This window comes from Triturus cristatus, chromosome 4_1 (assembly GCF_964204655.1).
Source record: "Triturus cristatus chromosome 4_1, aTriCri1.1, whole genome shotgun sequence".
Classification (NCBI taxonomy): domain Eukaryota; kingdom Metazoa; phylum Chordata; class Amphibia; order Caudata; family Salamandridae; genus Triturus; species Triturus cristatus.
The window spans coordinates 1,242,735,499-1,242,748,997 of NC_140585.1; the positions used below are offsets into that span (position 1 = coordinate 1,242,735,499).

Below are 13,499 nucleotides of genomic sequence, written 5' to 3' on the forward strand. Positions count from 1 at the left end.
CTTGCATCCAATTATTATGTAGCCTTGCATAGTTAAGTTTTTTAGCTTGTTCCATCAGTACAGTAGAGGAGTGTGAGCTCTATTAGGTCAGAGGATACATCCAAGACTAATCCATCGTCTTCTAGTATTAAGGGATTGCAGGAACATCGTGGCACTGAATAGCACTTTGTACCTCAAGCTCTGTATGTAGGTCTTAGATCTGTCAGCCATTAGTAGTAAGTCGAATTAACCCCCTGGTTGGAGCATGCGTTAGAGAAGGTTAGTTGATATGAGTACTACTGAGCCATTTAGAGGTGTCTGCCCATGTAGTCCAAACCAAGGAGCAGGTTGGTCATTCCAAAGGTAGCATATTCAGAGACACTCACGTCTGTACTTGTGTTTCAAGGAGTTGTTTGGGTGCACAAGAGCCCTGACTGTAATTGTCGTGCCATTGGCTGGTGAATGAGCAGTAAGTTATTTAGTTCCCTAAATTATGAATGTTTAAATAATAGCGTAAAAATGAATTAAGTCAACAGTCCAGGATCTTGTTTGTGCTTTTAACCTTAACAATTGTTGGCATCTTGATTAATGGGAGGATGGTAACTGTCTTAGCGACTAAAAAGATTACTTTTCATGTAGAACCATAAAGGACTGTCTAGCTGATTCAGGTGTGGAGCAATTTGAGCCCAGAACGCTGTTCCTGCTGCTTTCTCAAGAGCTGAGGGCATACAAGGCGGTTCATGCAGACACTGGACAGGAGCGCTACAATGTGATCTGTGATTTACTGGAGATTTGCTCAGAGGAGAGCTTGTTTGTTCATGAGCGGGCAGTCAACCTGGTGGAACTGGCGCAGGTCCTTTGCTACCATGATTACACAGGACAGACAGACTGGTAAGTGATTTCGTTCACAGAACTGAGCTTAGAGAGACAGAGGTAGGAATGAATGTTGTGCAAGACATTTTGTTAAAGTTGTGTTGCATTACCTTTTAAGGAATGATGTGTGAAGTGAAACATTGGACTAAGATTAATAGAATGATGGCTCCTTCACTGGTAAGACCGTGAATGGCTCTAAAATTGTGTGATCCTTTTTGTAAACTCTTGTCTATACTTAATCCACATGGAATCACTGGCTTGCACTTGTCTGCTTGGCTCAAGCAGCATGGTCCTCTTCATAAAAAATGCATATACTATGTGGACAACAATTAGCCAAATAATACACTAGGGAAATACTGAGTGTAAAGCACTCAGTTAAATAAATCCATTGCCGAATGGAAAAATGTGTCCTCCATGCCGTTGCCTACGGTTTGGCAAGCTCTATTGCCCACAAGCAAGTGCATACAGTACTTTCTATTGGACTTAATCTTTTATAGAGCAGTATTATCTAAAATATGTTGCTAGCATATGTAAAACAAGTATATCCTTCACTCCAGCTTCTCAGATCTGTTTATGGATCTATGCAGGCATCCTACACACACAGTTTACACAGTAATGGTTACATCAGAGCACCTGTAAGGGCTGGGTCAACACGTATTGCCATTGTAAGGGTGAATGTTTTGGACTTAAGGAGCAAAAAGATGGGCTTTTCTCCTACTTGTTTAATCCAATTGTACTTAATAAAGTCTACTCTTGTCTAATACAACAACTATAGTGTTGAGCCCTTTCTGCAGGGTCACCCTGAATTCAGATTTTTTTTTTGCAGAGTCCTAGTTTTGCTGGGTAAAGAACTCAGTGCACTTTTTCCCTGCTAACCAGTGGTAAAGTGTCTGTGCACTTGTTTTCATCATGTGAAAATTGGTATACTCCAGATTGCCATATTTAACTTACTTATAAGATGGCAGACTATGGTACCAACGTGTACCCAGGGTCAGTAAGTTAAATGTCACAAGTGGAGTGCAGCACATAAAATGTCATGCCCTTCAGTGACAATATAAAAACAAGCCTTGGCAAGTAAAAGCCCTCACGGTTCAACATGGTGCGTGATCTCCAGCAGTAGAAACAAGCATTGGCATAGCCAATTGGTCTCGCTTTTGGGACCTTATAAGTATTTAGTTATGCAACACAATATTCTTGGTGCAACAACAAGTGTTGCACTTATAAGGTCCCAAAGGCGAGACCTATTGGCTATGCCAATGCTTGTTTCTTCTGTTTGAGGTCACGCACCATGGTGAACCGTGAGGGCTTTTACTTCCGGGGCAAGGGCGAGGGAGCAGCGAATGGAGTTGCTGTACCACCAGTGGCGGGGACGAAGTACTTCTAACGTGAGGTGCTGAGGGCTTCCTTACCTCAGTCCCACCCTTCGCCTGGGCTCCAAACTCTGTCACTTTATACCAACATGAGGGCCCCAACTTGCCATGACCTCAAAGATACCCCTGCGACTCACACGCACCCGTTTAGAGCAAATAGCCGGCATACTGCGCCCAGAGTGAGTGAGTGAGCGTGTGAGTATGTATGTGTGTGCGTGGGTGTGTCGAAAAGCACTCTTCTGCTCAGTGCCAAGAGACCCCAATGGGCGGCACAGACTGGCTCCAACTCACTAATTCAGCATAAAGCACACAATCTCCGTCCAGGATTTTAAATTATGAACGACTTTGACACCGAAAGATGTTAAGTCACATCTGTGTATAATGTATCTAATGGTCGGTTATATCACTGTAGGCATCCAAAAACCTTTTTTTTTTTTTGTTTTTTTTTTTGTTCCCGCGCATCTGCAGCTATCAAGTGAATGCTGCATTTCAAACTGCAAATTATGGATTTACCACCTTTTATATATAGTTTAAGGAGCTCCATTACATATCCTGGGAAAACTATTCTACAGTTGTTCAAATCAGTTTCAGGATAAGATACTAACATCACCTGCACTTTCTTGTGGGATTTGAGCCTGTGTCTCGGATACGTTTTGTGTGATATGATTAATGTTACTTTGAGAGGGGGAGAGTCTCTTTCGTGCTTTGGGTATTTATGCGAAAAGCGCCTACATAGTCCAACTGTATCATACTGGGCACTATAAAAAAAAAAATACATGGACTCTGACTGGGTTAGTTACCTTCGTGCGTATAAGGGAGAAAGCTAGGTTTAAATATAGTCACATTTCTGTAGATGTCGGTTTCTGTGCGTACTTCTTTGATAACACCACTGGTGTTCTGTGTTCTCCCCCTTACACGTGCAGCGTTTGAAAGTGCAATTAGTGATTCAGGTTGGTGGGAACCAAGGCAATTTGACCCGAAAGGGGCATGTATATTTGCTGCTGTGAGTTTGATTCAACAGAAAAGGAGGCAGGGGATGAAAGGATGAGATCCGGCAGGAGTCAGGTGTCTGAAAACGACATGGTTTTTCACAATCCATTTCAGCTACACTTTTTACAGGTTCTCCGTTATTTTATGCGTGGGACTGATACACGACTTAATAGTTAAATGCCTGTTTATAGACACTGCGCAGAAGGTTAGCCAATTTGTTGTTTTTTTCTCATTCTTAAAAGGGAAAGAGTCCAGAGCAACTGACAACAAACTTGTGTCCAGGGTCACACAATTTGGTTACATGGGGAAGACTGGATCAAAGCTCCGGGGAGTCGCAAACATAATAATGCAACACATTTCTTGGGCAACGACCGAAGACTCCCCTGCCCTGTTTGGCACGGATACCTAAATATTGTTATATAATGATAAATCAATCTGTAGGGATGCTGGAGGAACAGGAGGTGAGAGAAGGGGAAAACAAATGATCAAAGGGGGTGGGGGGGGGGTCCCTTAAAGAAAGAGCAACACTGACAGCAGGAGGCCCGGATGACAGCGATCTTCAGACTGCAGAATTTGACCCCCCCCCCCCCCCCCACCTGCGTGCCGGTGATAACCTGGGCATGCGCCTGCGTGGGCCTAAGTACAGTAAAATGCCAAGGGGGTGTTAATGAGGAATAGATCAAATCGGATGGGATCTCATCTGTTGGGTGATGGCGGCCACCGAAAACATGCAGCTCTGAGAGGTAGCGGCTTAAGACAGCTCCGTGGGCTGAGCCCCGCGTCAGAGATAGGAGTATACCCGGCAAGGCACAGATTCCAATCTCTGCTGTTCGCGCCTTGCACACTGAAGTGACCCACGCTGGGTAGCGCCAAGATAACAGATGTCATTACTTAAATCCCCCCAGCGCACAAGCTCCCGCGTGCCCCTTGTTGTGGGCACTACATGACACGCTGTGACATGCCATCAAGATATGAATGCAGGTGTCCGATGGCTTTATCAACTAGTAAAGAGGGTGCGAGAAAACAAGCCATGGTGAGGTCTGACAGGGTCTCTGGAAGCGGACAAACCGGGAGGGGGGTGAGATGGTACCTGATAGCAGACAAACGGTAGGGGAATCTTTTCATATGGGAATGGCTAATACGGACAAAGGGAGGGTGAGGGTTAAGGGGGGGAAGAACTAGCATGGTTGGCGCTTGGGCATATGGACTCATAAGAATACACACTTTCAGGAGTAGGGACATGTACTGCGAGAGTTTAGGCACATAGACTACAGGGCACGAAAAGTGAAGGCGACCGCGAGACAGGCAAATGTAAACAAGCGTGCGCGGCCACGCTAATTAGAATCAGATGGCCCCTGTGCGCTGCTGCTCGCTCCCGCAAGGTGGATGCCGCCACATGCACGAGTGTTGGATAAGTGCAGACCGATTCCAAAAGGTTATCTCCTAGATCAGCGCATGCGCGCTGCGCTAGGCTCGACCTAATGACTGCAGGCTTCTACCAGTAGCCTAGCTGTGCAGGTTTTAACTGCTGATTCGACCTGTTAAAATAACCCCCTTTGTCAAGCTAAAACCTCTTTTAAATATTTATGTCCCCCATAATTAGACAACATTGTGCATAAAGGAAGGGTTCATGGTATTTAAAAGTAGGTGTTGTAAAATTGAATGTTAAACGTGTCTTTCCAGTGAAAATGCCCTCAAAGCTATATTCACTGTAGCAAATTTGACTGGTATATAGGAAACACTGCGATTAAATATTATATACTAATCCTGTGTCAGGAATGAGACTAGCTAGAAAAATAATGAAACATATTTTTAATAGTGTTACAAATCAAATTCAATGAATAAGTCGGATTTGTTCTAAATATTGCGGAAAGGTAACTTTGCCCTGGCAGCCGTGAAAGTTAAATCTGCATTTTCTTCTCTCACTTCAGCCAGTAATTGGCATTTAAATATTCGTGAGTGAGTTGTGAACTTGCTCCCAGAAGCACAACAATTACTGACCCTCACTGAACCGGACTAGAATGTACACGGCGGACTGGAAGGATCCTCTTTGACATTAAAGTTGCAAGTCATGCTTGAATGTCACTTCCTGCTTAACAGGTCTGCTGGGGCTTTTTGACATTTGGGGCACGCTTCCAAGAAGAGGAACAGAACACTTTGTGTGCATCCACTGCCTAGTTCCTGAAAGCTCAGCTTTGATTTAATAAGATTTCAACCTCGGATTTTGTTGGGGTAGGGGGTACAGGGACTGCCTAAAACTGGATTTTAGTGTTTGATGTGCTTGGACACCAAGAGCACCATAGTACACTCCCCCCACACACACCCAACCTGCAGAACCCAAGTTTAATGTGGCTGAAAAGTTTGTGCACCTTAAATTCCCAAAGTGTATGAGGTTAGCTTTGGGAACCTTCACCCCATGTTCGGGCATCCCTAGGGGCTATTCCTACTCACTAGTTTGTGCTGGAATGAATGTGGCACCTCCTGGCACACACCTCAGAACACTCTTGGACCTGCAGAAAATAAGAAGGGAACTGAACCTGCTGTTTGAGACCAGAGAAGAGCCTCGAAGATTGAACCTGCTCTCCCTCTTGTACTCATGACAAATTGGACTCCAGTTGGCATAAGGCAGACCTTCTGTTAAATCTACAGGGACACAATAGGCAAGTGTCCAGCTGACCAGTGGCAACTGGGCCTGGACTGGACCCTGCTGTGGCTTTGGTCACCATATGAGTATGTAAATGCCTCCTCTGAGATGCTTTAGAATTGTTGTCCTGTGGTGGATTGGGACTTGAAGGACTGAAGTCAAAAGGTAACATCTCTGATCTAGACAATCCTGGCTAGTATATCTGACCCGCACGCCCTCGTGGTCAACATCAAATTATACCTAGGTTCTGTTCTGCTGCGACAATTGGATATTATTAGCAGTTTTTCTTGGCTCTATCTTTTTACTTAACACTTTAAAAAGTAATCTACGCTTCACCTTATTGGATTTTTGTTCGTCATTTTGTTAGTTAAATTTTGTTCTATTTAGTTTTGTTTAGGGATATACTTTACACATTGCATCCATGTCTGTGCCATAGCTACCGGGGCTTGAACCCAGGTTAATTGACTTTAAGGGTTCAACCTGACCAGGATTGTGGGTAATACCGGAGGTGGGTACTTAACCCCCTCAATTAATACTCCAGTTTTGTACATATAGTAATTGTTAAAATGCATGTTAAAGGACCTCTTGTTGGTACTCTCTATTTTCCCTGGAATAGGTGTTCCTGTTTTAACGAAACAATTACCATTGATTTGGTCTGAACCCTGTACTTTGAGATAATTATTTCCATAATGAAGTATTCTTTCAGCAGACCCTTACAATTGTTTGCTGTGCAAAGTCTAGATTCCTCCTCTGACAAACAGTGCTTCTAATCTGGTATGCTGTTCCTCATGTGTATCCTCTTTGCTTTTGTCGGATAGCACAGCTCTGGATTCTGTGCAGGAGACCCTGCGCCTCTTGGATACTGTGCATGCAATTCCTGAAAACACAGACCAGCTGATGGACGACAAGGCACAAGCACTCCTCTGGTTTTATATATGCACCATTGAAGCCAAGATGAAGGAGGTACGTTTGAGGCCTTGGACTGTTCTAAGACACCTTATTGCAGACAGTGGTATGATCCTGCATGTAGCATGTTCATTTATGATGGAAGATCTAGAAACCCAAAGTGCCATCCACAGGCTAACTTTGTTTATGCTATTTTCTCAATGGGTGTTCATTTAGCAGCAAATGTTATGAATGACATCTATAAATCTGAAATGACTAATCTCGTACTCCTTCCTGAAATCTATAATAAACTGTTGTCCGTGATTATTATCGTTGTGCAGAATACAAGAATTATTTTACAAATGGGAGAAACTCTAAACATGATAAAATAGAATTCTTATTTAAGAGCAAAACTTCAATGTTTTTGTTTACCTTTTTTTAGTAAACAAAAGCAAATATTCTCAATTACCAGTTTCTCTTACCATGGGGGTTAAAAATACATAAAGCAGTATTTATTTAGTACTTTAAAAAATATTTTCCTTGGCGTGTTTTTTCAAGACGGAGCTTTTAGAGGAAGTACTTAAGACAGCTGAGGCGCTCTAGTATCGTCATGCAGGTTGGACCCTTAGTTAAATATTCATCTCCCTGTCAGCAAAATCCCTCTTCTGAGGGCTCTACTCTTCATCTGTTATTCTCCTAGAAATTGTTTTGGAGAACAGTTTTTTTTTTGTTGTTGTTACATCATTGTTCAACTTCTTAATCTTAAAACTGCTTAATGGCATTACGGTTATGTATTTTTATGTATTTCAGTCTGTCTCCCTCTGTCTGTTAGCGGAAAGACCTAGATTCCATGATGGGAACCGGAGACCAATAAAGTTTAGGATTTTATCCACATTGTCCAGTTATTTATTAATTTCTCTCCTCTCTGGAGTAGTTATGATAAAGAAACAATTACTTTGTAACTTGGCTCTTTTCTAGGGGGGTGTGAAATTCGTGCAAGTTACTTGTACATAATGATGCAGTATTTAAGAAATTATGCAAAATGCAAATCTGACATTTAGTTCTATTTACCTGGGTGGAATGTCCTTGTCCACTAAAAAAGCTAAAAAACAGAAGTACCGCAAACCACCGATATGTTCGTTCACATTGCTCCCGCGATGCAGCGTAACTTCGCATTAATTAGCATAGTGCGATATTATAAAAATTACACAATGTCACCAGGCTGCCTTTTCCGGTTTTCAGCATGTGGGTAGTCTGCCACCTTGTAGTAGAACTAGAAACTGGCTAGAAGTTGCTGTGCTTGTACTATGCGTCCACGTGTTATGCAGCACACCCCTACGAACAAATGCATGCCAGTTACCTTTATTTTTTTGAACTTCTCATGCTTATCAAATTTCTAATGTGTGCCCTCTGATTTTAAAATATAGCCGTAGTGGACGTCATTATGTAGTTCTAGTTAGGACCTACTTTACCATATAAAATGTATTTTTAGTTCTGCTAATAACTTTTGTGCCATTTGACAATTCACAGAAATTTCTCCAGCTCAGCTCCTTCCTGGAATGTCTTGAGGGGGGATCGTCAAGCAGGGGGGTGAGAAAAGAGTCGTCCCAAAACGCAATTTCCCCATGCCCTTTCCGTAGAGATATTTGAACAGCGCTACAGCCAAAAGACTAACTGCAATGACACCAAATTTGACAGAAAGCGGTGTCTTTGCCCAGAATGCATGCTTTTTGTGATTTGTTGTAAATCAGTTTTTGAGAGATTAAGGTTGGAAATGTATAGCTATCTGTACAGATAGGTATGCGGGTGTCCAGCAGGCATTCACCATCAAATTGAGTAATCTGATTAGCCGACTGGACATATAGGTATGCGGGTTACCAGCAGGCATTCACCATCAAATTGAGCAATCTGATTAGCCGACTTTGCACCCGTGAGTACTGCAGGAGCATGTGCTCCGATTGGCTGACTACAATATAACCCCTGTACCTTGTGGGGATTGCAGAGGGGCCATATTTAAATACCAAATAAGTAAATCTCCTAGCAGTTCCAAACAGGACTTCAACGTATTTCTGTCACAATGAGCTAGGCCTGCCATATGTGTCTGACCTTATCAAAATCAAGCCTATATTATTATGACACAAAGTTTGGACTGGCGCTTGTACCAGTTTCAACTGGGCTGTGATAAATGACTGAGTTTACAAGGGGCTCTACGTATTCCCTGGCTTGCGTATGTCAAATTGTTTTTAAATGATATCGATCATCCGGAGTATTTTGTTAATACAGACTGTTTGACCAAAGTTACAAGAAACGAACTAAAGTCACTATGCATTAGCCACCTGGAGATGTTAAGACTGTCTGCAAATATTATGAAAACTTAAGTTAGTGCTAACCAATTGATCCTGACCTCCTGGAATTCAACCCTACTTAACCTTTAACTTGAGTGCTTATGACAAATTGCTTTTGACGCGTTTACGTCTAGGTAATTTCCATATAATGGTTACGTTCCCCCAAATGAACGCTTGGTCACATTCTTATGTCCTTGCGATGATATTTCCCCTCAGACGACAATACATGTTTTTTTTTTTTTTTGCAAGTTTTACTTATCAATTAGGAAAAGATGGATTGTTCCTATTCTGAAATCACAAGCTCTGAGACAGTGTCGTCCAGCGTTCATCAAACTACAATTTTTAGATGATGAAACCTACACTGCTCATATTGCAAAACATTTAAAAGGGGTTGTTAGATTTAGGCGCTCCATGCAAGGACCACTTTTATAGTGAGCCCTTTTGGATTTAAATTTGTATCTGGAACATATAAGGATACCTGTATGTTGCCTTTCATTTCATTTTATACTATTGCTTTTTCTTTTTGTTTTTAAATCTGATGTATTATTCATTTATATGACCAGGTACTTTGTGTTTTTATTCTTTTTGTGTTTTAATATGTGCTTTTATGATTTAATGGTCTTAAATCGATTTAAAGCCTAATTTTGATTTGATGCCATCTGTATATCTCATATCATCTTCAACAAAAACTAATATGTGATGCACAGCGCACCAGTTCTACCCGATAGCAATCCATGTTCTTTTGTACACTATTAAAGGAGTGATATCAATAGGCTAGTTTGGAACCCGTCTTGAATGTTCATAATCAAATGTGTCAAATGCTCGCTTCCAGCTGAACACCAGGTCATAATACGGTATTTCCCCATCATGCTCCTATCTAAGACACATGATGAAAGCTCTTGTCATCTTGTAGTGTGATATATTGCCATAGTGATTCACTGTTGCCACTGTATTTCGGTCACTAGTACTCCCAAGAAATTAATATACTAGTGTTTTTAATATTCTTTCCCTATTCTAGGTTACTTGATTACTAGATCTAACACTTGTGTAGGATACTTCATTGACACTCCTTCAGGGAACTTAAGGTCATTGATCTTAATCCTACATGTAAAAACTAGTCTAGCGTTGTCATAATTAATATTATCCTACCGTATGTTACTTTTTCTGTAAAATTATGTTTATTAGGATTTTAGAAAATACAAACCTCTCACGGCATATTTATAGGACATTATAGAAATTAAATATGACCACATGAGTACACAAACCTAACTAAAAAAAAAAATCAGTCAGGAAACGGCAATCCACATTCTTGTTAAGCAGATATTAGGCTTACTATACAATGCTCATCATCGCACGCGTTGTGTGTAAAGGACATTGGGCCGGATCATCCCCAGAGCAGTCAACAGCAGAAGACATAGCTGGCAGTGCCTCGGTGCCTACCACCACCCACAAGAGCTATATGTCGGAGGACACACCTGTCAACTTGATGTAAGCAAGCTAGTCTGTATGACTCTCAGAATGCGCCCCAGATGGCTCCTCCCCCAGATCGGGGGGGACAGATGCATCCTCTTGCAGCGACTTTAACCAATCTAAAAATGGTTCCCATATATTCCTGGGCCTGGAGGCCGTAGGCATCAACTCCCAAAAAGTCGACAATTGGGTATGGCTGAATATAACATCAGTGATCCAAGCTTTAACTGAAGGCGCTCAGCTTCTCTTCAATCCCACCCCCCGCTCTCCCTCCCCAATGGATAGATACCCTGTGTTAGACCTACGTCTAAGGGGGTAGCTTGGCTCAAGTCACTTGGCTGAACACTCCTTTTGGCTTTTCAGGCCTGCATCCCACTCAGCTCGCAATCCTGCGTCACATCACCCAAAAAGAACACTACACCGATTTTAATTTATGGAATACTCCAAGTCTTTATCTTTTCCTAACAAACTTAATTTTCTGGTTTCTCACTTTGGAGTGTAGCGGATAATTACATTACAGGTTGAACAGCTCCCTTCCTTTAGGAATAAAACATGGCATAACATCTCACCACAGTTCAAAGATTAACAGTTCATATGTTTCAAATAAAGCATTTCGCAACCTTTCAAGTTAAACCAATTCAGTACATTTCCCCAGGGCCTTCCCCTTATTCTTAAAACACAACTGGCCCTTGCAGATCAGTATTAGGTCTGACTTGGCACGAATTCCTCAAAGTACGAACATGTCCCGGGAAATCATTTAACGCCAATTCATATTAGCAAGAACAGTTCATTCCCTATCACTGGACATAAATCCCTCCTAGTACAGGCATGACATTAGGAATATCCTATCATAAATTCCTCATTGTAAACGCCTAACATTAGGAGTATTTCAGAATGAATTCAGTACAGCAGGAACATGTCATTAGGGACTTCTTGGCGTAAACCCGATATAGCACGAGCCTCTCAGTTAATTTAACTTGGCCTGAAGTCTTCCTAAAGTGAGCAGGACATTTTCCCGCCTTGATAGAGACACAGCCACGGGCTTTATCCCCTTTGTGAGGAGAGCAGCCTGATGGATAACTTCCAGCTCTCACAGTCAGGGGGGGTTCCTTGTGGGGGTTGAATTGATGGCCTTATGATTTCCCCCTCCTCTCATACGCTCGGTGGCGTCAAGGCCCTCTATGTCCCACTCCTCCCAGTGTCGCCTTAGGCACTCGCGGCCCCGTCTCAGTCTTTCCCGGGGAGGGGCGGATGCGGGGGCTGCCTCCGGAGGAAGGGGAGACTTCTCGGTAGCCCTCCCGCGCTGATGACTCTCCGCCCCCCTCCCCGGGACCTTTACCTGACTTCTTCGGCCTTCCGGGGCCCTTGCGCAGAACACACTGAGATCCAGAAGGTCCTGAAGCCGCTTCACTCCCACTGGAGCGGCACAGCTCGCGGGGTGGTAGGATGAGAGTCAGAGGAGGCGGGCCGAGGGCGGAGGAGGCAGGACGAGGGCGGGGGCGAGGCCTATGACACGGCCGGCACCCCCGTCACGTGATGGGAAGAACTTCCCTAGATCTGGCTTCAATCGCCGGTGCCCTCACGGAGAGGATTCTCCACAGCTGATGTGAGGGCCGCGACCGGCACGGTCAGTTCCCCCAGACGATTGCAGCTCTTCCGGGCAGCGGCGGTGAGTTAGGGGCAATCTGCAACCTTCCTGATAACCCGCTGACAGGAATCTGGTAATCGGGGAGTCAGAGGCAGAGGGCAGCACTCGGGAAGGAGGGGGGGTTGGCAGGACACGGTGCCGTTCCTCTCACGCACCAAGCTAGGGCTGATTAGGACCCTTAGGCCAAGGGCATAGACGCTGTCCACAGCCTCGTTAACGGGACAATCCCAGGCGCCAGTGGAGCTGTCCGGCACTAGCCCTCCCCTGCAATAGCCCTTATCTTTGGAAAGAAGGGATTAAGGATGCGCTCCGCCTCAAGTCCTCCTTACAATGGGATGATGGAACCCCCTGGCAGCTTTCAGGGACCGGTCAACAGATAGGGGGGGGCATCACTGGCAAGGGAAACACCGCAGGCCTAGAGACCTGTCACTCCCTGACTAGCGCAACCCCCTCCCCACTCAGGTGCCTTACTCCTGATGCCACCCAGACCTCTTCTAAAATGGCCGCTCACCTGTCACCTCTATTTATCACCTTGGGCCCGACCTGCCAGAAGGGCCCAGAAAGTTCCAGAAACCCCCATGGCAGTCATGGTCCAGGTGTTGAGGTGACAGTTGGTGCCACCATTTTAGAATCTCACCTCCCTTCCCTAGTTTTCCTCAGAGGAGCACCTTGCGCCTTTCCCTCAGGTAGTGAAAGAAAAGCGCCCAGAACCTCTACATTAGCACCAAAAAAAAAGTTAGGTAGACAGAAAATATGAGAAGGGGGAAAGGGACAAAAATAATAAAATGAGGAGGGAACCGCCAAAGGGCTGACAGGTCGAACACCCTGCGTTTGGCCATCAGGAGTAACAAAGCATCCAGTTTACGGTGCACAGCCTTTGCGTCTTTAACATAGCCAAGTAGGCCTATTAACGGATCCGGCGCATGGGGTGTTCCTAAAATATTGTGGATCTTATTGAAGAGGACAGTCCAGTAGGCATCAATGGGCGGACAATGCGATGACATAAGTAAAAAGGTGGCAGGAGTCAAGCCACATCTCCAACATCCAGAGTCTGGTCGTAATCCCATACGGAAAAGTACCTTGAGTCTATGTAGCTACCGTGACGTCATCCCAGCAACCACTACGCCAACGACTAACGCGGAGCCGACCGAAGCCACCTTTTGATGCACAGGGGTACTGCTGACAAACTTTCCGGATCCAGTCTGACGCCTGGGGGTTATTCTAAGGTAAGGAATCTATAAGTAACCTAGGTTTCTTACAGATGTATAGTTACTGAAGGTAAGTAACTTGTTCAA

General features: G+C 44.0%; 1 protein-coding gene across 1 annotated transcript in view; it reads left to right on the plus strand.

The window, feature by feature from the left end:
• ESPL1 (extra spindle pole bodies like 1, separase) overlaps positions 1 to 13,499 on the plus strand; it is a 470,161-nt gene that overhangs the window by 71,437 nt on the left and 385,225 nt on the right. Inside the window, exons 8-9 of the mRNA XM_085654666.1 lie at positions 619 to 870; positions 6,675 to 6,819. Of these exons, the coding sequence (XP_085510792.1) occupies positions 619 to 870; positions 6,675 to 6,819 (397 nt within the window). The remainder of the gene's footprint in view (positions 1 to 618; positions 871 to 6,674; positions 6,820 to 13,499) is intronic.